This window comes from Lissotriton helveticus, chromosome 1_1 (assembly GCF_964261635.1).
Source record: "Lissotriton helveticus chromosome 1_1, aLisHel1.1, whole genome shotgun sequence".
NCBI lineage: Eukaryota > Metazoa > Chordata > Amphibia > Caudata > Salamandridae > Lissotriton > Lissotriton helveticus.
Window position 1 is genome coordinate 852,871,675 of NC_136057.1, and position 24,990 is coordinate 852,896,664.

The 24,990-nt window shown below is 46.1% G+C and overlaps 1 protein-coding gene across 2 annotated transcripts in view; it reads right to left on the minus strand.

Annotated features, from left to right (window-relative positions):
- UTP20 (UTP20 small subunit processome component) overlaps positions 1 to 24,990 on the minus strand; it is a 1,109,880-nt gene that overhangs the window by 634,344 nt on the left and 450,546 nt on the right. For both annotated transcript variants that reach the window (XM_078675325.1, XM_078675316.1), the window contains exons 26-27: positions 16,125 to 16,291; positions 4,684 to 4,892 (exon numbers count right to left, since the gene is read on the minus strand). In XM_078675325.1, the coding sequence (XP_078531451.1) occupies positions 4,684 to 4,892; positions 16,125 to 16,291 (376 nt within the window). The remainder of the gene's footprint in view (positions 1 to 4,683; positions 4,893 to 16,124; positions 16,292 to 24,990) is intronic.

The window sequence follows — 24,990 nt, forward strand, 5'->3', positions numbered from 1 at the left end:
TGAAGAGTGCTCCCTGTTCTGATTATCTAGGTTGATGGTGGCTAGATGTAGCCGTACTGAGGTGTAGGCTAGGAATATTTTTTCTAAATTCATGATGTAGCATATAATGCCATGGATCACTGGCTTAAGGGGGTCTAAGCGATTTGAGATGGGGCAAACTTTTCACTAAGCAGCATAGCAGGCCCACATATTGTGTCTTCGGACTTCAGGAGTCAAATTGCTAGGTTGAGCTGCCTGTGGTCTCAATATCTGTCTCTGCCTTGGTTCTGTGAGAGGAGGTCCGGCCTGTTGGCGAGTTTCTTATGGGGGGCAATGGTTGAGAACCATGGTTGTCCGGCCCACGTGGGAGCCACCAGGATGAGATTGAAGGATGTCTGTCGAAGCTTGGGAGAGGAGGAAATGCATAGGCAAAGATCCCTGACCTGTTCATCCATGGAGCATTGCTCATGTACTGTGGAAACCTGGAGGCAAAGTATGAGATTTTGATTTGAAAGTTGCGAAGAAGCCTGTTGGACCCTTAACACCGGACGTAAGGGAGTAAGACTTGTGGGTGGAGTAACTACTTACAGACTTATTTCTGCATCCAGCTTAGCAGGTCTGCAAAGTCGTTATCCACTCCAGGGAGGGGCTCCGCTAGGAAGGTCTCAGGTGGTGAAACACTCAATGCCAAATTTGCTGCATCAGTGTTGATAGCTGCAAGGTATGAATCCCGCCCTGCTTGTGAAGATAGAACATGGCAGTCCTGATGTCTGCCCATACCAGGACTACATTGCCCTAAACTTCTAGCAGAAACACCTTGAGACTTAGTCAGATGGCCAAAAGGTCCAGGTGGCTGATGTGGAAATCTTGTTCACGAGGTGACCACAAACCCTGTCATGTCTAGGAGAGGTGCCCTCCCCCCAACCTATAAGTCTGTGGTAATGTTCACTTGCAGTATGGGGTCCATAAAGGGCCTGCCCTGCAACAGGCTGTCGCTGTTCAGTCACGAGAGAGCGATGGATGCGACCATTATCAACACTAGATTCTCCCAGTAACCCCCTGCTTATGACCACTGTGCCAAGAGGCACTCCAGTAGCCGACGCCTGTAAGTCTGGCATGGTGGACTATATTTATGTAAGAGCTCATCATCCATAGCAAGGTGCATTACTGTTCTGACCATGAGAAAGCAATGTGGCTGAAATAAGAGGCAGCAGCTGTTGAAATGCCCCCACCTGTTGATCGTTTAGGGACGCCTTGGTGGTGACTACGTTTAGGAAGGATTCAAGGAAGGGCTGAACCTTAAGAGGCTTAAGATGGCACTTGGTGGCATTGACTGTGTATCCAAAGCTGTGGAGCAGGGAAAATAGCAGCCTGGATTTGGGAAGTCTATCCAGCCTGCTTCTGCTCTTGATCAGCCAATCATATAGGTAAGGGAACACATGTAAGCCCCCCTTCAGTGGTGGGTGGATACCACTGCTAGACACTTGGTGATGACCCTTGGGGCTGTGATGACTCCAAAGCGCAACAACAAATTGGTAGTGCTGGCCACTTACTGTGAAGCCGTGGTAGCAGAGGTGACCTGGGTGAATGACTGTATGATAGTAGGCGTCCTTTAGGTCTAGCTTGGACATGTGGCCACTTGCTGAGCAGGGGGATGACATCATGCAGGGTGATCATAGGGAAATGTTCTGGGAGACTATTACAAGAGGATGTATCTGTTGAGAGGTCTGAGGTTGAGGATTGGCCTGAAATAACCATCAATGTTGAGAATAAATAGGTAAAGGAACTAGACACCTCTGCCTCAATGTTCCTGGATCCCTGGCTCTATGGCTCCTTTGAGGAGAGGCACCTGAGCTTCCTCTTGCAGCAGGCAAAGATGTTGGGAACTGAGAATGTCTGGGCAGGGTGGGATGTTTGGTAGGGTTAAACGGAGCTCTAAGTAATAACCATCCTCGATAATTGATAGAACCAAGCGGACTGAAATGATGGTCTTTTAGTAAGGGAGGAACCCCTGTTGTTCCGCCACGCCACAAACAGGTGTTGTAGGATCAGAGGTATGTTGAGCAAGTCAGTGTTCGGAGGCAGAGGGTAACTTACCAGGTGTGCCTTTTCCTCTGTAGGAGTTGTTGCCCCAGAAGGTGACCCGTATGTATCCTCTAACCCCATGCTGGTGGTAGGCTTGCTGCTACTTTTGGTACAATTGGGTCCGGTCAGGGAAGGTGGACCTGGATCTCTCCTATATTGTGGTTTCGAAAAGGAGCCCATAGCGGCCAGGGTCTAGAGGGCATCTATCGCCTTGGCAATGTTGGTGTCCTTAATATTTTCATGCATTTCATCCACCTGCAGGACGAAGAGCGGTTCCTCATCTAACAGCAGGTTGATGAGATGTTGCTGAACTTCTGGTATGAAGACAGATATGTGAGCCAGGAAGGGCATCAGAATATGACAGAAGTGTTTACTCCTCTGGCTGCAATCTCAGCAGAGTTGAGGGAGCAACCTATGGTGGCGCTAGAGATGGTTATGTCATATGAAACAATCTCTTACCCAGTTTGTTGAACTCGTCAGGGAGGCGCTGCAGTAAACCCTCCAGTCTTCATGTGACAGAAGGCCAACTACACTGCCAATATGACAGAGGGTAACGGCCCCCGAGGACAGTTGTCCTCTGGCATTATGTACATGTCCACCTGCTGTATAACCTGATGGTACGATGTGGTGTCATTGGAGTTGGGGGGGAAGCCATCACTGAGACATGCTCTAATTCCCTACCCCCAGGGGAGTCTATAATATAATCTTCCCATGGGTCTATTGTGGGCTGTGGGTAAGAAGGGGTGTCGTATTCCTCTGCTGGAGAGAAGAAGAAGCTAGGACTGCCAGTGTCAGACTGTGGTGACCCCAGTTGAATGTTTGGAGAAGATGGTGATGCTGGGGGTGGACGAGGAAGGGAGGGAGGGAGGGGTAGAGGGAGATGGCAAATTTGTCCATAAGCCTCTCAGGTGATAGAGGCTTGGAAGAGTCATCCTCTCATCGATCGTCTCCTCCTGAAGCATCTGGTGGATGCGCCTGTCAGAGTCCTCTGAGCAGGCCATGCAAGGAGATCTTGGCGCTGACAACAACTTCGGCGCTGAACGCGTCAGAGGCGCCTACAGGCTTTCAACTTCAAAGGCTGTTTTGGAGTCTCAGCAGAGACAGGCTGCTTTGGACTTGAAGGCTGATATGGGTCAGAGCTCTTGGCTGGATACCATCTTGTTTCCAATGCCTTCCCTTGCTGCCAACCAGAGCTCGAAGGCAGCAGAAGCCAAAGCTTGATAATTGACATCCCCACTCCCCCACCGGGGACAGTGCTCTGCCTCACCGTGCCATTTGCAGTGAGGTCTGTGTGCTTTGGCTTAGACCATACTCACGGCTCTTGGAGTTGACTTTCTAGAAAGGCCGGTGTTGAGCAAACTCGATGGAAAGCCTTTGCCCCCTCTTCTTCCAGTTCTAAGGTGCCAGAATCCATGAACTCCAGGCTGTAGTGGTGGAATGGGATACATAATGAGTCCGCAACGCTTCTTCAGCTCTGAGGTGGTCGGTTTGGCCAAAGATGTCCGATGTGATTTCCATGGACCACTTCATCCTGATGGGCCCAGCGTCTGTCTATCCTTTGGCAAAAGGTTTTCTTGCACTTGAATGCAGAGCAGAAAGTGCAGGTGCTGCTGTTTTGATCGGTGGAGAGGCAGTGATTACAAACCTTGTGGAGGCTGGCCCAGGGGTATCTGGCGTGGGATTGACGAAATTGTCTGAAGGACGTCTGTCCCATTGCCCTCCATGCCTCTCCGTTCTCTGCAGCCTGAAGATGACTGGGAGCCCAACGAAGAGTCGATGACCCGGTCTTCGATATGGGTCGCCCAAGCATGTTCAGAGAGCAGAAAAGGACGACCATTGGTGAGGAACTCTTCTTGGGATTGGAGACTTAGACCAATCAAACTCGAAGTAACGAAAATCAATACATTGAGTCCAAGAGTACCGTCAATAAACGTCCAAATCCAATGGCAGTGAAACACAATTGAGTCATTAACCAGCTAAAGGAAGAGTCACAATACCTCGTGACTCGAAAGTCTTCTTTAGAAAAAAACAAGTTGCAAAAGTCTAAGATGAACCCTATATTGCAGCAATATGCAGAGCATGTGAATCTACTGCCATACATTACGAATAATATATTCACTTATACAGATTTACAAGGTGGTCATGTGGATCAGAATTGAAAGAATGCTGTGATAAAGCAAAAAGCATAGACAAGAGTAAACACTGGAGCGTGGTTCTTTTGCATCATATTTATAGTGACAATAACACCTTCATGAAATGATATTATGAATTTAATTATTGGCTGGATGCTGCCTTATTCACAAAACACTATATAGAAAATGCAGAACAGAGAATATTTCGTAACACCCTGTAACTTTCTATTGAATTTTTGTTACTAATTTGTTTAAAAAGTTCCGCTCCTAACAAATATGTATTAAAACTGTGTATTAAAGAATTAAAAATAGAATTTATTATGACTGTATACTAAAATGACAATAAAATGTAAGTGAACCGTGTTTTGCTAAATAGTACATAGGCTTCATTGTAAGTGGATGTATAATGGATTTACTGAACTACTGATTTTATAAATAATATCATTTAACCAGCCCCCACTTTACAATTGTGTAAAATATCACTCACCTTTTCTCTCTGATCAAGCATATGAGACACTGATGCTACCATGCAGAGCAAAATTTGCAAAAACTCGGGTAGATACTGGTTAATCAAGTTACCCAAGTTTTTCAGTATAGCCTCAAAACTATTGAATAGACTGTGTTGACGCCCAAGTGGAAGGGCCTTAGACAGATCAGCTTCTTCTATTGCTTTAAGAACTGCAGCACAGCAATGGCCTGGAATGCAAAATCAGATAAAAATTACCCAAAGAACGTTGATGAGAACACAAAAGCTGTATATGACCAAGAAGGTTAACAATCCTAATATTCTGATTCCCTTCTGATAAATAAAGCTCGTAGAAGCCGGGAATTTCCAAAATGTATCTGTATATTTCGTTTTCACAATGATGTAAATCTTTATATATAGCTTGCCTGTTGAAGCAATGTTAGTTTTTCAAGGCACGACGTCCAAAGGTTAAAAAAATGTACACTTTTGGTGATAATATTAATTTCTTCAGATATAAAACAAGCAATTGTTTCACTGGTAAGTACTATGATTATCATTAATAGGTACAGAAAAGGCAAGTTAACTTTGCAAAAAAAAGCTTTCTCCATGGGAAGGCTCTGTGAGAAGTTAGCCTGGCATAAGATGTCCACTATTCTAGTGGGCACCTTGCACCAGTCTAAATGACCCTTATTTGATGGTGGTTGTAAAATCAACCTTATAGACAAGCTATCCTAGTGGTAGCATGGACCAGCAGTCTTAGGCTAAGACTTCAGAGAGCATGTGAAGCAAGCTGTTTTACCAATTATAATCCCTTGAATACCAAATGAAAGGACACCACACACGGTATATATCAAATATATATGTATTTGTTTCTAACACAACCCCTCTGCACTCTTTATGAGGTCAGAGATCGAAGTACATCACAAGTTACTCAATTAGCATAAGATAAGTGGTATAAGGACCACTACAGAAATAGTTAATAGGCCTAGGGAATCGCTGGGGCTACACTAAACAACCAAAGGTTAGGAAGTAGGAGACCCACGGGAGACGTGTGCAGTGTCTAAACACAGTCGCGAGTTACCATTGACTTATATTGGAGAACGAAGAAGTTACAAAGTTACTGTTTTAGGGCACTTCCGGATGGAATACGACAAAACCCCTTCAGACTAGGACACTTCGAGAGTCAAGACCCACGGGAGCACCGGAGTACTCGTGTTATCTCACTCAGAGAAGCCGGGTGCATAGGTGCCTTTTGGTGTCGGGTTTCATCGATGCTTACAATGGAGTTCTGCAAAGAAGTGCTGCAGGCGGCCAGAGGAAGAGTGCCCGGGTGGATCCAAGGGTGGATCGAGGAACTGAAGAACCTGAAAGCAGAGGGGACAGTCTGGGTCACTAGCCAGTGACCAGGAAGGAACCAGGCGATGTCGCGATGATCTCAGGTGAAGAGGTGAAGCTAGTCTCTGCAGCCACGAGGACCAGGAGGCGTCGAGCTGTCCCACGAAGCATCTAGTTGACTGCAGTGTCCGTATCCGGACTGGACCCAACAAGCCTTGGCAAACGCAATCCACGCAGGAAGTGAACATGGGCTTCGGGTCAGACCAGCAAGGTCTGGGGAGCTTCTCCTTTGCAGGGAGGCTAGAGCAAGCCTGGAGCAACCAGGAAAGCAGTTTGGTTTCAAAGGTTTGTCCTCAGGGGGCTCAGTAGCCAACGGGCTAGCAACCGGGAAGACGCGTTGAGCTGAAATGCAAGAGCAGGCCCCACGCAACACTCGTGGAGTGTGGAGGGATGAGCTTCGGTGCAAATGGCGCTCGGGTCTGGGGTTTCTCATACCCCAATGCACAACTGCGAGGGTACCTCGCTAGTCGAGCTGTTAGCAAAATGCAGGATGTCCAGGGTGTCCGGTCCCACGTCTCTCGTGTCCGCCACGGGTCTCCGCTTTACTGTGGATGTGGGCCGGAGTCAGAGAAGTCTGAGAGTCCAGTTCCTGTGTCGCTGAGTCTTCGGGTTCCGGCAGGAGCGTCGAGAAAGCAGACCGGCAAGTTACTGGTGGTGCCTGTTTGCACAGGGTGGTCACTCCTTGACCACAAGGGAGATATCTTCAGTCTTCTAGTCGAAATAGAACGTCGAAGGTCCAAGAGTTTTGTATCAGAGTTTCATTCCAGGATAATCTAAAGTCCTGGGGACACAGCTCCTATCTTTATACTGATTTTAGGGGCTGGATTATCTGCTAGGTCCCTCCTATGGGTGGACCTGTGAAAAGGGTGGTTACGCCCCTTTCCCTTTGTCCAGTTTTGCGCCAGAGCAGGCCTGGAGTGCCCCAGAAACTGGTTTGAACCGGGCCATGCATGGAGCAGGAGCACCTTGTGTGCCCCAGGCAGTGTCTCAAAAAGCATCTGCTGATGCAGCCCTCCCTGTCCCAATACACATCGGCCTGTCTGGGGAGGTGCTGGCACCTCCCTGGACAGGAATGCTATTGTCCAGGCCTCCCCTGCCGGAGTTTCGTCCAGCAGCAGGAGGTCAGACTTGTGTCTGTGGCAGCAGCATCCATTTTGTGATGCTGGGGATCTGTGTAACTTTAACCGGGTAAAGCAGTAACATACATGTCTTTTCCCTCTAGAAGGGTGGAATGATACCCCTGCCGCCAGAATTGGCGGGTGGGGGGTAGTATTCCAAAGTGTTTGATACCTTACATGACATGTATGTTTTGATAAAGCCAAACCAAAGTTAGCATTAACTGCGAGGATTATAATGCACTTAAGAGTATATGGTATGGCTATATCATAGAACAGCTATAAGGAGATGGTTCAGAAAGCTGCAGAGGGGCTCAGCTCATGCTAGGCCACCCTCTCACATAAAACCAAGCACTCTGCCTCCAGGATTGTCGAGGCCTACCATAGGAGTGACTTATAGGTGCATATGTGTCAATATATATAGGTAGATTTAGATATACTATATCTAAGTAAGGGGTGATTATACCACCTTACCCAAGCTGAGTGATCAGCCTGTGGTGTCAGTTTGGATGGCCAGCCAGGGGTGGCATAATACATGCTGCAGCCCCTAGTAGGTCTTGGATGCACCTATGCCCTGGGTACCTATGGTACACTATACAGGGGCGGCTGCAGGTCTTGGATGCACCTATGCCCTTGGTACCTATGGTACACTATACAGGGGCTCACAGAGGTGACCCAATACCCAGGCTCACAGAGGTGACCCAATACCCAAACAGGTATGTACCTAAAGTACATGGTATCAAATTAGAGAGAGAACAGCTGGGCTGTGGGTCTGATTAGCAGGACCACAGCCACATTAAAGTCGAAAAACGAGAAAATCACAGCAAAAAGTGGGGGTGACCATAGGAAGCAGACCCTACTCTCCTACAGGCTCTGTAACAGTATATAGAGGCTAGCTCCAGAAACTATTTCAGACAAGGTTATCTATAAACAAAAAGAACCTAAAATGACTTCTAACTGGGGAAGGCAGGAAGACAACAGTTGCTCCTAACAACTAACAGTATAAAGGCTAAAACAAGATAATACAAGGCAGCTGATGGTTCTCAAAACACGAAACAAGTATCAATCAACATTAAGCTAGTGTACAGTCTAAACTCATGTATCGGTTTAATGAAAATTCACTGCCTTCAAACACTTTATCAACTAGTGAATAAGATACAAGGGCGTAAATGATCTAATAGAGAGCACCAGCACTGGGCCAATCATACAATTAATTCCACATTCTGACTACCTTGTTTAGCCTCAGCAATGATAGTGTGTTCCTGCAAGTACTAAAATGGGATGACATGTCCAAAAAGATAATTGATAAAACACTTAGTATGGTCTAATGTTTGATTACTCAAGAGAATGATCATTATCGTCCAAGAAAAATGTTCCTAACACATTAAACTAACAGCATTAACATCGCCAGCTCCGCACCCCACTCTGATTCCTTACCCCCCACCTTCCTCGATCTGCCTAACCAGCAGTTCATTTACTGCTTCTGGAAGTGTTTAGAATCAATCGTTTTTATTGTGTGGGATTTAAGAGGTATGTACACAGCTTGCTGCCTAAATCGTGAAGCGAACAGTGTAGAGTGAGAGATGAGTGCTCTTTTAGAATACATAGTATTGACTGTGGTTTGGGGCGATCCACGGACACTGATCGCACGCACCCACATAGAAGACTTTAAACATTGAGTCAAGCGAAAAGGAAGGAGTGCATACTCCATTACACATTTTCTTGCTGCGCAATTTCATCGCCTCAAGGAGCTAATGCACCCTGTTGATAAAGTGAACGTTCGTCAAATGGAGAAAAGAATACAACGCAAGTTTGTCATTGCGGAGACGGCACAAGTGGAGCGGAGTTTATTAATACCGACAAACACACAGTATCATCAATTTACATGACTTACACATTTTTGAGCTTGGCCCGTTTTTCATTCGTTTTTTTAGTTTTTTTAGTTGCTTTCTATTATCTGCATGAAGTTCATCAAAGCTTCACACCTTGTATGTAACTTGTGGTGAATGTAGTAATTTCATTACAAGACCGGAGGCTACCATTATGCATACAACTTTTAATGCAGTCCAAGCATAGCCGCATATGTCACAAAGCAAAAGTTCCAACTTAGAATACATATGAATCAACAATAGCATGAATCACTAGGCAATCAGCCTCTTTTAAATGCGGCTCCAAGCAAGATAAGTCACCTCCTTACTTAGCTCTTTATAATATTGTAATTTCATGTTTAAGACTTGTATTTTATTATTAATCTATATTTGTTACTATATACTGATTAACCCCTTAATCCCTACAGGAGTAATATTTATATATATATACAATGTACCTGTTTACCATCTTATAAGGTAGAGTAACACTTTTTTACTCCTTATACCCAGACCCCCAACCTCCAATTTACGGAGGTTGGCTTCCGCTTTCCTTTCCTGTAGTTGTCTTTATTTTAAAGTTATAATTCTTTCCTCTCGCGCGCGAATTATTCAAAAAACACAGTGACCCGCTTTTATTTTCAGAACAATCTCCCAGATGTTCATAATTGTGCCCAATACCTTAGACTTTGTCAAAACCTTGTGAGGTACGACGCTTTGTGAATGGATCTAATTATTTATCCGTGTTACCCTCGCCTCCCTCCCATAATCAGTCTATTAGGATTGATATTTACAAAGTAATTTGAAGGTAATATTAAAAAATAAAAAAAAAAAATTTAAAAAAAGGGAGAGGATATATATATATATATATATATTTAAAAGATTACTATAAACATATAAAAAAAAAGGCTGTACATATATAGAAAGTTTATAGAGAAAGGTTAAGAATTCTATATAAGCTTCAGACATTCTTATATATTTATTTTTTCAATTCAAAATATGTCTGAGTCAGATTCTGATTCAATTCACAGTATTACTGTTGAATCTGATTTTAGTAATGATGCCATCAAAAAACTTATCCACAAGGAGATGAGATCATGTATGTTTTCTACTCTCTCCCAAGTTATGTCATCTAAGAGACCCTTGATCCATGATAATGATGACCTATCTGACTTGGACATAGCTGAGATTAATGATCTCACCGAAAAAAGGGGTAAGAGGCATAAAAAAAAGTAATAATATTGATTATACCCCAGAGAGCACGGGAGGTCGTAGCACCTCAAATTTTACAGGAGGTCCTCGCACCTCATTTGCCTCAGGTGTCCCTCGCGGCACAAATCTGAAAGGTGTCCTTAGCGGCACAAATCTGAAAGGTGTCCTTAGCGGCACAAATCTGAAAGGTGTCCTTAGCGGCACAAATTTGATGGGTGTCCCTCGCGGCACAATTCACCAAAGTGCTCTAGATAATGATCCAAGTGATATTGATGGCTCAGAATTTCCTGACAAATATATTCTTGACCTAGATGAGGACGATCAAGATATTGATTCCTTTCTCTTGAATGACGACAATGGTCCTTCATCTTCTAAAGATAGTATCTTGGACCGTTTAGGGGAAGAAATGTTCTCCCCTTTTAACATTAAACATCCTAGAAGCTCAGAGTGGACTCCACATGAGCACGTTTCTAAATTCATATCTAAATGGATTAGGAACCCTTTAGAAAGGGAAACTTGCAATCTTTTGAGGGCAGAATGCACCAGACCTTCAATTGAAGGTAAAGTCTGTCAAACTCCTAACCTTGATCCGGAACTAATTACTTATCTTTTTAAATTAAGAAGAGACCCACGCAAAGGCTTGGAAAGGTCGCTTAAGCTCTGCCAAGATAAAGTTCTCGACATCCTAGGTCCACTTACTAAAATAATCGACGCAGCTGAGGAGAGTTACCTTAATGGTTCCCCTCTTGACACACACTCCATTCGAGGATGGAGCCAAAGAGCACTTGTCCTCTTAGGAAATGCCAACGCAGGACTTAATTGTGAAAGAAGAAGAGTAGTCCTCAATAAAATTAGTCCAAAATTAATCGATATGGCTGAAAAAGAAACCTCCATTAATCCAAAAGGTTTACTTTTTGGAGAAGTTTTAATATGTATCAACCTTTACCGCTTTAGATAGAGCGCATCAAAACATGAAAAAAGTTTTTAACTACAACAGCAACCTTTTTGGAAGGGCTGGAAGAAGGGGGCAATCTTCCGGCCGCTTTAATCGACGCCCCTTCCCAAGAAACAGAGGCAATTTTGGTAGAGGGTACCAACCACCCAACTAACCACAGTTTTATCCACCCAGAGGAAGAGGTTTCCGCTCCAGAGAATTCCGAGCACGAGGAGCACCTGCTGACTCCACCCCTCAAGTGAGTACTCCTTCCCCTTCCCTTTCTTTGAATCCAAAAGTATGTGGCAGACTAAGATTCTTTTACCACAATTGGAAAATTATCACACAAGATCCCTGGGTTCTGAACACCGTTCAAGGTTTTTGTATAGATTTCACCAAGACTCCAATACAGTACTCTCTTCCAAGACCGACACCCCTTACACTAGATCAAGAAAAAATCATAGAAGAAGAAATTTCCTCAATGCTAAAAAAAAAAGGAGCAATTCTAGAGGTACCCAAGGAATTTATGACATTCATAAGTACTCTCTTCCTTGTGGAAAAGAAAGACAAGGGTTGGAGACCGGTTATAAATCTCATGGAACTCAACAAATTCCTTGTCTACCGTCATTTCAAGATGGAGGGCATCCATCTTCTCAGAGACCTCTTACTAGAAGGAGACTGGCTAGTCAAATTAGATCTGACGGACGCCTACTTTACAATTCCCATGACAAAGGAACACCAACCCTTGCTTCAGTTCATTTGGAAAAACCATCTCTTTCAATTTCAGGCTCTCCCCTTCGGCCTCTCTTCAGCCCCATGGTGTTTCACCAAGGTAATGAGAGCAGTTGCCTCATGTCTAAGAGAAAAAGGGATTTGTCTCATCATTTACTTAGACGACATCCTGATTCTTTCTCAAGACTATGCTCAAATCATCAAAGATCTGAAGATAGTTATAGACCTCTTAGAAAGTCTGGGTTTTATCATAAACTGGGAAAAATCCATTGTAGTCCCCTCAAAGAAGATGGAGTTCCTGGGCTTCACAGTAGATACAACAGAATGTCTTCTCCTTCTCCCTCCCAAGAAGATTGCCAAAATAATAAAGGAGATAAGACATGTATTGAAACAAGAAAATCTCTCCCTAAGAGAACTAGCAAGACTTCTAGGCCTTCTATCTTCCTCCATTCAGGCCATTTTTCCGGGACCACTGAATTATCGAGCCCATCAGAGAATAAAAGCAAGAGCTCTCAGGTCAGGTCTTTGGTACGGAGATCGAATTTCCTTAAACCCAGATGCAATCTTAGAACTTAACATGGTGTTTAGACAATCTAGATGCATGGAATGGGAGAGCGATCTTTGGTTCAGCACCAGATTTTATTCTAGAATCGGATGCCAGCCTTCATGGCTGGGGTGCTTGTCTACAGAACCAGAACACTGGAGGAATTTGGTCCCAACAAGAGTCCCTGCACCACATCAATTATCTAGAATTAACTGCAGGACTTTATGCTCTAATGAGCTTCAAACGCTTTCTTCAAGGAAGATCAGTCATATTGAAAATTGACAATATGTCTGCCGTTGCTTACATAAACCGTCTAGGAGGGACCAAGTCAGAAGACCTCTCCATTCTAGCAAAGAAGCTTTGGTTTTTCTGCCTAGAACACAAAATCTCTCTGAGAGCAGAATACATTCCAGGGAAATCCAATCTTTGCGCAGATTGGAATTCAAGATTCATCTTGGATTACAGCGACTGGAAGCTCAACACTTCTGTTTTCAACTCCCTCAATCATTTCTGGGGCCCATCCCAAATAGATTTATTTGCGAGCAGATGGACTACCCAATTGATATCTTATTTCAGCTGGATGCCCGATCCTGGTGCTCTAGCAGTGAATGCCTTTCTCCAACCTTGGGTAGGGATCAACGCTTATGCCTTCCCTCCATTTGCAATGATCCAGAGACTCCTTCAGAAAGTGAGACAAGAACGATCCTCAATTGTCCTAGTAACTCCTTTTTGGCCATCCCAAGTCTAACGATCTCGCTAGACTTTCGTCAACAGCTTCAACTCTCCTTGGAGAGTCATGGGCCCCTGGAACACATTACGGGTACAACAACATTTGGAAAGTCTGGTCACGTTGGTGCTTGGAAAGGGACTTGGATCCCGTGGAGGCACCTATTGTTGATATAGTTAATTTTCTTGGAGAACAATTCGATAGAGGTTCAAGTTACAGATCTCTCAATTGTTTTAGATCTGCTATTTCTGCAGGACATTCTCTAATTAACAATAAAACGGTAGGTAAAAATCCTAATATTTGTAGAATACTTAAAAGTATCAGACTTAGAAGACCTCCTCAACCTAGCTATCAATCTCTTCGGGATGTTAATTTAATTCTTGACCTTTTTTGTTCTTGGCCAGTTAATTCTCTTCTCAGCAGGAAGAATCTTTCTATCAAATTAGCTACTCTTCTTTGCTTAATTTCATGCATTAGAGTCTCTGATGTTAAAGCTCTAGATATTTCTTTTAGATCTTACGATATGTTTGGAGTCAAATTTGAAATACATAGAAGAACTAAAACCATGTCAGATTCTATTTTCTATCCTCGTTTTGATACTTGCACTAAACTCTGTGTTGTTCAATGTATGAAAGAATATGATGTGAGAATGAACTCTCTTCGTCCTTTGAATGTATCTCAGTTACTCCTCTCTTTTGTTAAACCCCATAAAGGAATTTCTTCTAGCTCTATTGCTGGATGGGTTAAAACAGTCATGAAACTTCCTGGAATCAATCTGAATATATTTAAACCACATTCTATTAGAGGCGCAATGGCCAGTAAGTCATTCTGCTCAGGTGGTAAGTTAGATGATATTCTAAAGGCTGCTGATTGGTCTAATTCTAGAACCTTTGCTCATCATTATTGCAAACCTGTTTCTCACATGTCTGATGTTGATTTACATGGCTACCAACATGCATAATGGTAGCCTCCGGTCTTGTAATGAAATTGCGATTCTCCTATTTACATGACCAGAGAATCTGGATTTCATTAAAGACACGGAGGCTAACATTATCCCTCCCACCCTTCCCTGGGTGGTTGATTAAATGATATAATATATATATAATATATGTTATGATATGCTTATTTGAATTTTTTACTTACAAACAAACATTATTTTCCTTTGCAGGATTACTTACATCCTTTCCTTTGTCAGGAATTGTTATTTAGATGATTGTTTATTATTCTTGTCCTTAATACTTTTATTGGGATTTATTAACAACCTTTCTTTGCCTTGCAGATAACTTGTCTTCTTGATTTCACACCTGTGAATCAATCGTGGATGGTGTTTTCTTCCGTCATCCTTCTTCAAGTTTGATGTTTCATTGGATTTGTTTGGACTTTTCCTTTTTCATTGTCACCACATTTAAAAGAGGCTGATTGCCTAGTGATTCATGCTATTGTTGATTCATATGTATTCTAAGTTGGAACTTTTGCTTTGTGACATATGCGGCTATGCTTGGACTGCATTAAAAGTTGTATGCATAATGTTAGCCTCCGTGTCTTTAATGAAATCCAGATTCTCTGGTCATGTAAATAGGAGAATCGCAATTTACATCATATTTTTAAACATTTAACACTGTGACCTTAGACTAGATTAGTAACTATTCTTGCTGCATAATGTGGGGGCAATGTTTAGTTAGGACACTTATTTTGAATTGACACTTTCATATGCAAAGTATTCTGTTAGGTAAGATAGTGGGCTATCGACTGTGTCGGAGGGTGGTGTATTGTGGGAGTATGAGTCTCTCGATAGCATAGCAGAGGCAATTAGAGTCCGGTGCTGGGAAAACTATCACGTGCTACTGGCATGGTAAAAAGTAGCGCGAAGATTTAAGAGTGCTAATGAGTGCAGCTGATAATTTATACCAACGGTTAGGAAGAAGGAGGAAGTAGCGCATTCCCAGTGAATAACACGAGGATGGTGAACGTTTTGCACATAAGGTAAAAAGATGGGACAGGGAGACACAGGACATGTGAATTGGATAGTGAAGGGGTTGGACAAAAAGGGAGGATTAAGAGCGGGGTTAAATGGCTTTTTGTTGAATGCTTGGCATGAGGCCTTTGGTTATTTTCACAGTGCTTTCAGGGTGAAAATCGGACTGGAGAGACACGGGTGAGCTGTAGGGGTAGAATTCAGTAGTAGTCTAATTCAGTTTCACTGGGTTTTAGTATACGAAGGAGGTTATGCACTTCTATAATTGATGTTGGGTCGTTAAAAGCTTCATATTATTTACATTGAAACATGTGGCTAAGCTGATTTTGTATTTGTTTCAGTAATCCCCGACGAAGAGCCTAGAGGGCTCGAAATGCATTGGATATTTACACAGTGTGTCAACTTCAAACCTGTGATTGACCTGTACGTACCATTGTATAAAGCCTGGAGTGGCGAGCAGTTGGTATCAGAAGAATTTAATAAAGATTGCAGATTTAATCACACTGTCTCCGCTTTGATGAAGATAAATAGTGGATGAAACTTACATTGGAACAATAAAGTTTATGGATATAAGAGCTTACATTCGAATAACTGGATTAATGGAATAAATTGGCGGGAATGATTCCCACTTTGCGTAGTGCGACAGTGTAGAGCGCGAGATGAGTGCTCTTTTAGAATACATAAATCGTGAAGCCGGCAGAGCGTGGTGTGAGCAAAAATGACAACCGTTCTTTTAGAAGTATGCATGTACTTTTGAAACCATTATTGTAGATCCAACTGGCTAACTGGTATGAAAGGAAGAGCAGGATAATGGAACTGAGTTCAAGGCAAGAAAAGCACATCAAATAAGTGTCACTTGAAACTCTAAATCGTTGATAACTGCAAAAATCACATACAATTGTTGACAGCGTTTGGAAAACTGTACACAAATACAATCAATAATTAAACGGTATATTAGCATACCTTTACTGTAGTGTTGCACTGGTTCATACAATAGATCTAAAAACATCCTTATCTCCTTAGGCAAAGATCCAGCCAGGAATCTTAACACAATTGACATGCGTGTCCCTGACGAAGACTTCCCTTGTGTTTTGCTGCCAGTTTTACTTCTCATTCGCCCATACAGTATCCTTTAATACAAAATCACGTACCAGAGTTTAAGCTTAACTCTTAAGACAGTTAAAATAAATGAACTACAAAATGTAAAATATCCTATGTTCTTTGTACCATCTGCATTTTTTCAATATTTTACCTTCATTGTAGGATTTTCGTAAAAAAACAATTTCTACAAAGGAAGAACATGCTGAGTATTTCTATGTGCCAGGGAGCATGGGTATGAAAATCTTTACATTTGGGGTTCACCTTACCACGGTATAATGAATATAGGGTGGTCTGTGTGTAGCAGTGGAAAGTTAATTATGTAATGAAAAGTCTTCTTGGTCATTTAAACTAAATAGTTATCCTAAATTAAAACAACGTATTTTCCCACCCATACAACATTGTGAGATACTACCTGGAAAGTAGCTTTTCGTCAAAGTACTAGAGCATCGCAATCTACAAGTTGGAGAAACTATGAAGCAACAAATCAGTATTACAAAAGACAAAATTATCCTGCCTTCCTGCTACATCGTGTGTGTTCTGAAAAATGATTAACACTAAATGTCACCAATTCATAGAAAATCCTGTGTGTAGTTTTTACACAATTTTACCTTGGTATCATGCTAAAAAAACTAAAAAGAGCAAGGAAAAGGTTGAAACAAACACCCACATCCATATGATCACAACATTCATCAACCTCTGGCAAGGCTTACTGACTAGTAAGCAAGTTGATGCACAATTCACACCATGAGTTGTCAGTACTTATACACTAGAACACCTACCAAGTGGCTCCTTTACAGTGTGCTTCAAAATCGAAAAGGCTGCGCGAGGCTGCCCTAGGAAGTTTAGTAAAGTCTGGGGTAAATGGAGGAGGTACCATGGGTTGGATGGGGGGTTGTGACCAGGGGCGAAAGAAGTCAAGAGGGGTAAGAACACGGGAAGGAAACAACCGGATATGGGGGGGGACCCACCAGGCTATCATAACGCGGTACACGAGAAGATGGAACGACAAGAACAGGTTAATCATGATGAGGTATTGCTAGGGGGGCGGAGGGTGGAGTGGGGGGAAATGTGGTCCGAACATGATGTGATGTTTATGCTGATATATGATAAAATGCCAATAAAAATGTTTAAACACAAAATCGAAAAGCAGTGTAAGGAAACAAGCTTTTTGAATGTTTACCCACCATTTTTGGTGTAATGGCTCTAAAATACCCGGAGTCCTGCTAAACAGTACTCAGTGCATACGCTCTGAACCTTAAAAAGAAGTATGTTTAATTGGCTGGTCCCCAATTGGCATTGCCCGAAGTACTTGTATGTCTCTGTTGTACAGTAGCGGAGGGGCCCTAGGGCCTCTCGTTTGGGATGGCTCTTGTGGACTACAGCACTAGTTTGGCCCCCATGAGTATGATGAGGTAAAACATGGCTACCAGTCTACCACTGCAGTTTAAAACCGGTAACTCAACTTTGCGATTTAAAATAAAGGCATAGCCCCAGCTCCATTTTTTATGTATGTAAATCACCCCTATGGCAGGCCTAATGAGCCCTATGGTAGGGCACCTGACCTCAGCAAAAATCTGAATGGGACTACTATGGTTTGTTAAGTTTGTTATCAAAAGCATCAGTGCATAAAATCAGATTTAATGGTTACATCGAATTTAGTGTCATTGGTAGTCAAAGTGCAACTTTAGAAGTTGCCACTTTAGTTGCCCACAGTCTCAAGTGGCAGTTTACTGATGTACACAGGGCTTGTCCTGCAGACAGCTCTCTGCCCTCCTGGGGATATATGCTAACAATTCATAGGAAAGGGAACAATTGGGACCAGCATGGGAGAGCGTTGTTACCTACTCCCGCAGAAAGCTACATGGAAGTTAGCCAAAACGGGGAGCTTCACAGGAGAAGCCATCATTGAAGAGCAAATGGATGTACGAGTTACTTACCTTTGGTAACGATGTATCTGGTAGAGAAGATTCTAGCCGCAGATTCCTTAACGTAGAATTATCCCTAGGCGTGAGACTGGACCCAGAAACATTTTTTGCCCAGCATTTCTGCGCGCTGGGGGTGGGGCGGTACCACACGACTCTGCCCCGTCGTCTTCCTCGGGCGTGACGTCAGCGAGGTCACATAGGCCCCACTCCGGCACACTGATGTCAGTTTGCTTCGGAGAGCTTTCCCGTGCCACAACGCGGAGCAATCACAAAAAAACTGAGGAGAGCAGGGGACAGTGTGCGAAAAAAACAGAGACAAAATAGAAAGAAACAAAAAGGTAAGAAACACTACCAGGTGGTACCAAGGCACCAGAAGGCGACCACAGCAGGCCAGAGCAGGAAAGGAGCACAGCACCACTCTGAGGCACAATCTGTGCAAGCCAAGGCAAAAGCACCAAGTGGCAGTATTCACCAGAAGGCCAGAGCAGCGAAGCCATAGCATGAAAAGCACAAAGCACCACTCCGTAGAACCACCTTGCCAGCCAAGGCGAAAGCCATCCTGGAGGCATAAGCATGCGAAAGTGCCGTGAGAGAGAGAGAGAGAGAGAGAGAGACTGCAACCAGAACCATAAGGGGAAGTGCCACAAGCCCGGAACAGAGGAGCAACAGTAAGCCATCCCCAAGCAACATTGCCAAGGATGACCATAGCTCCTGAAAGTAGGAGGAGGAGGTCAAGGACAGGTAAACCATCCGCAGACTACAGAAAGTGCCATCTGAAAAGAACAGGAAGCCAAGGACAAGTAAAAGAACCCCCAGCGAGAAGACCAGGTGGGGATAAGAAACTCTTAACAATGGAGGGAAAGAGCAACAGTAGGCCTTCACACTGGAAAGAAACCTGCTGGAGGGATGTCTGACCGGAAGAAAACAAAGAGGAAACCCACAGAAGACAAGGCACCCCGAGGGAGGCAAGTGCAGAAACCCAAGCAGTGGGTCCTCGCAGAACGGGGAGGAAGGGTGGGTCGTGAAGGAATCTGCGGCTAGAATTGTCTCTACCAGATACATTGTTACCGAAGGTAAGTAACTCATACATCTGATAGAGGCTACTAGCCGCAGATTCCTTAACGTAGAAGATACCCTAGCCATACCCAAAAGGGAGGAGGGCCTGCGAAAGAGCCTCTCCACTGGGAGAGACACAGGGTCTCAGCAGGGGACACGTCACAGGGACAAGAAGGGAAAGGCCAGGACATCATAAGCCCCACTAAGGGAGAAGTGCCCAACACCCCGCAGGGGCAGATAGCGCCCGAAAGCTTCAAGGAACACAAGGACCACCTCAACCACTAGGGAGAAAAGGTAGAACCGGAGGCAGGGCCCACTTGAAGAAAATCCGAACACACCCCAGCCTCAAGCATCGGACAAGACAGGAGTGGCTGCACCGCTAAAACTGCAGACGGAAGAGAAGGGCACAAGGATATGGAAGAACAACAGAATATACAGAAGGCCTAATCTCAGGGCCAACACGGCTTACCACAGCCAAACCCACAATCATAAAAGGGCAGGACCAGCAGCTAACAGCACCAAAGTCTGAACAAAGGACCTGAAGAACACACAACCGGGGCTACCCGCTACAAGGCCCCAGGAAACAACGGAAGAACACCCCCCAAAAGCAAGAACGACGTACAGGTCACTGAGAAGGAGGAGGAGGGCGAAGTCCCGAAAGAAACCTCTGAATGGTCGAGTCCGCAGGGGCGTGGAACAAAAGAGTGCCATCAAAGGGAAGGTCCACCAGCTGTTCCCTAACGTTCTCCGGGAACAAACTATCCCGTAGCCAGGCATGTCGACGTGGTGTCACAGAAGAAGCCATGGTACGACCAAGCACCTCCGAAATGTCCAGAGCGGAGCGAAGAATAAAAGACGCCAGCCCAAGGCCATCAAACACATAGTGCCGCAGATCAACACAGGCACCCTCCTGAGAAACATTAGACATAGGGGACTCCGCCAAATCCCACAAGCAAGAAGTGGCCCTAGCCAATACACAAAGAGTGTTAAGGGCCCGCAAAGCCGCACTGGTGGAGGCGAAGATATTGCGAGCCAGGAATCTAACCAGCGGGACTCCCGTGACAGGGGAAACATCACCGATGGCAGGGAGGGAAAGGCAGTCTGTAAAAGAGGGCCCCTTGTAGAGGGGTGGAGGGAAAGACAGACAGGATCATGTGGCGCAGGACGGTGGCGGTGCAGAAGCTGTTGGGGTATGGGTCCCCCATGGCGGGCTGTCCCCAAGCCCCCATAAGAGAAGCGTGGAGCGAAGCCTCGAAGGAAAGAAGCTACTCCCGACCACCAGAACCCTGATGGAGGACCTCCAGAAGATGATCCTTGGAGAAATGGGCAGCTGGATCGCCCATGCGCAAGATTCAAGCAGCCGTGGAAACAGCTCGAGCGAAGGCAGCACCCGCCTCCGTAGGTCCCCACGGAGATGAAAGCAGTTCCTCTGTGGGCAACGGCTGCAAGCTAAGGCGGCCGTCCCCCAGTCCAATCGGAGGAAGGAAAGGTCAAGCCCGGAAAGCGTGAGGGGGGCGGGGGGGACAGAGGAATGGGGAGCCTGAGGTGCCTCTAGCTCAGATTGCGGCCGCGGCGACGGCAAAAAGCTGTCCTTAGAAGTTGCCAGGGAAAAAGCCACGACGCGGCGACCTGTCTCTGGAGAAGCCATCAACCGCCGAACTTCTGGAGAAGAGGGGACGTTTGAAGACAAATCAACGACCTAACGCCGGCCCAGCACAGTAGATTCCGCGACCGGTGGCAGGTCAACGTCGACCGGTGCCGAAGGAGACGCCGGAAAGACCTACGCCACAATACGCGGCGCAGGAGACCGAGGCTGCGTCAGAGCCGGGGCGGCTAAGGAACGCTGCCGACTCGGCAGGCGACAAGGCAGCTGCCTGCGTGGAGGGACGAGCGGGGCAGGGGGACACGCCCGACCCCAAGCCGGCCCCTGTGGCGCCAAGGCCAGCAGCCGCCGGCACCTGAGGGGTGTCACCTCGGCCTCGTCCAAGGCCGCCGCCTGCCCAGAGGACCGAGGGGGACTCAAGGATACGCCCCGAACCCCGGCAACCCTACAGGGACTCCTGCGGGGGTTTGCGGCGAGGTAGAGGCGCCGTGGTCTGAAGGAGGGAACCCCGAAGGGCCGCACCCCGACGACACCACTTCCACCAAACCTGGAGCCGAACCTGTCGGCACCGGAGCCACCGCAGAAGTCCCCGCACGAGGCAAGGGATCTGCAGGCGTCCAAGGAGCAGAAGGCGAAGAAGGAGAAGCCAACGAGTCCTGCAAGGCCGCCGCATAGGCCTCCATCTGAGCTCTAGTCACCCCCCTCGCCGGGAAACGGTGGATAGGATGGCGACGAGCGGGCCGCACCACCCGTGGAGAACCCCCTCTTCCAAAAGGCCGGGGACTCGCCTTCGGGGACAAACTGCGACACTTACCAACAGGCGAGAGACGCTCTTGCAGCCTGGGAGAAGGACGATGTCAGAGGCAGAGGTTCCTGAAGCCGTTCGCGGGGGACAGACGCGGCGACGACACCGACCTGGACATGCGTGGTGAAAGGAGTTTCATCCGGCGCTCCCGCCGGGACTTCGGTTTCATTTGCTGACACGCCTCACAGTCTGTGCAGTCGTGGTGCTCTCCCAAACACCACATGCAGATGGGGTGAGGATCCGTCGCCGACATCCGGCGCGCGCAAGACGAGCACGTCTTGAAGCCCGAAAGCATTCGCACACTGTTCCCAAGAAAAATGCTCAAAAGCAGAAAAAGGGGCCAGAAACCGGCCAGGAGCACGATCCAGGTCCACGTTGCACGCGGAAAAGAAGAAGACTGAAGTCAGCGCGCTAGGGTGGGACTTATGTAACCCCGCTGACGTTATGGCCGTGGAGGACGTTGGGGTGGAGTCACGTGGTACCGCCCCATCCCCGGCGCGCAGAGATGCTGGGCAAGAACGTTTTCCGGGTCCAGTCTCACACCTGGGGATAATTCTATGTTAAGGAATCTGCGGCTAGTCGTCTCTATCAGATGCACAAGTTCATATGGTACGGCTCTCACTGATGGGTCGCACTATCCAAGTTGCATCTACCGGTGGATCCAGGAGGTCTGGAAGTGCCCCACATAGAACACTACTACTTTGTGGCACAACTCCAGTGGGTCCCCAGATGGATGAGTGGGCAGCACACAGAAGACACGGCTGTGTACCCCCAGGTCTGGCCGAGCCCATCCATTCTCAGATTATTTCACTCAGGGAGCCCGGACAAGACTCCGAAGCAGTTAAAGCTGGCTGTGGCCCATAAGTGCTTAAGGCGTGCTTTATTTCTTACTGAAGACTGTATCCCATATGCACCTGACATTCCCCTCCTGGCCACACCGAGAGGACAAAGTGCATCATGAAACAGCGGAATTACAAACATTGGGCTCCCTTTACAGAGATGGACAGAGAATACCCTTCATGATGCTAGAGATAGATGACGGACTCCCTCAAGGACAGTTCATTTTCCGTGCCTCCCAACTCGTGGAGCTGAGGGCGCATTGGGGCAACGTGTCACAGAAACCGGCATTGCATCACACTATTCAATACCTTCATACCATGGGCACAGCGAGGCAGCTTATTAAATGGTTTGCAGACTCCCTGCGCACACATACAGCACATCGTCTACCTTACCTTCGCTTAGAAATCACTGGTACACCACCCTACAAAACCCCCAGTACTGACAAAGAATAAGAGGCAATCCTTCAGAAACCAGTTCATATACCTAGGAACACAAGGTTCCGCCTCATACAAATGTATATAATTCACAGGGCATACCTCACTCCGGAGAACATAAACAGCTACTTTCGCCACACGGATGCCCAGTGCCCCCGTTGTCAACTGATGAATGATGACTTGATTCATATGCTGTAGGGTTGCCCTGCTCTGGTCACTTACTGGTGTACAATCACCACCCATCTCACAGATTATACTGAACGCACAGTGGCAAACCCCTCCTGTGAGACTTGCATTCTTGGTCTATTCCGCATATCCAAATAAAACAGAGCTTTGTCACGCTTCATAGATCTGGGCCTGATCACTGCCAAACGCCTGATCACCAAGCGTTGGAAAAACGCAGAACCCCCACCTTGGGAGGTATGGCACCGCTCTTTCCATAAAAGTGGAGAGTATTGCGCTTTTGCAGGAAGATGCTTTGGGCTTACACCAGATTTCGCTGGCGTTCGCCTGGGATGCAATGATTATTGACTAACGAATCTCTCGTCAGGAGCACATCTCCTCCACCCTGAAATTGCAGGCTCCGCCAGAAGCAATCGAGGCTGACAACGCTTAGATAGTAACTGCTAACACTCATAACTGTCGTGAACACCCGGGCCCGTTACACTCAATCTCCTATCACCCAATAATGCGTGCATTCCTCAAATGGGTGGGTTGCTTGCCACCAGAATATTAGAAACGGGCACAAACTGATTTTGAATTGCTTGGGCATACAATTCGATATCAATTTACGTTCCCAGTTAACCCCTCCATCCCACCCACATGCACATTCCAGTTACTTTGAGTCCTCAAAGATATGTAGTCTTATCCGGTCACTACACGCATGGACTCTTTCAACTATAATTTCTACATTAATGCATCACCAATTTCCTCCATTGTAGATTGGTAGTAAAGTATCTTATGCTTTCGATCTGCTGTTGACTTGACATTGCCATTCACACCTTGAACTGTGTTTTATCCCCTGTTTATTCCACAAAATGTGAATAAAGAAATTTAAACAAAAACGGAATCCTTTTCTGGATTCACATGCTGTGCATTAGAGAATGTAGAGGTTTCACCTTCCATGGGATGGTAGGGGTGATATGTGGAAGAATTTATATCTCCTTCTGTACCTTCTCTGTTACAATCACTAGCTCCTCCAACTCCCTGTGACCAACTGTTGCATATTCAATCAAAAACATTTATAGAGCGCGCTACTTACCTGCTAGGGTCTCAAGGAGCTGGGGGGGGGGGAGGAGGCGGGGTGCTGCTAATGCTCGAAGAGCCAGGTCTTGAGTTGCTTCCTGAAGGAGAGATGGTCCTGGGTCAGCCGTAGGTGGGTGGGGAGGGAGTTCAATGTCTTGGCCGCCAGGTAGGAGAAAGATCTTCCTCCGGTGGTGGTTCTGCGAATCCGTGGGACGGTGGCGAGGGTGAGACTGGCGGATCAGGGCTAGCTGGTGGGTGTGTAGAACGTGAGGCGGTTGTTGGTAGTTGAGGTATTTGGGGCCCATGTCGTGGAGAGCCTTGTGTGCGTAGATGAGGAGCCTGAACGTGATCCTTTTGCTGACGGGAAGCCAGTGCAGGTCTCTCAGGTGGGCAGAGATGTGGCTGTGACGGGGGATGTCCAGGATGAGTCGTGCAGAAGCGTTCTGTATGCGTTGGAGTCTTTTCTGTAGTTTGGCTGTGGTTTCAGCGTAGAGGGCGTTCCCGTAGTCCAGTCGGGTGGTGACGAGGACCTGGGTGACCGTCTTTCTGGTTTCGGAGGGGATCCACCGGAAGATCTTTCGGAGCATGTGCAGGGTGTTGAAACATGATGACGAGACGGCGTTGACTTGCTTGGTCAACGTGAGGGAGGAGTCCAGGATGAAACCCATGTTGCGTGTGTGGTCCGTGGGAATGGGGGCAGTGCCCAGTGCAGGGGGCCACCAGGAGTCGTCCCAGGTGGAGGGGGATGGTCCGAGGATGAGGACTTCCGTCTTGTCCGAGTTCAGCTTCAGACGGCTGAATTTCATCCATTCCGCAACGT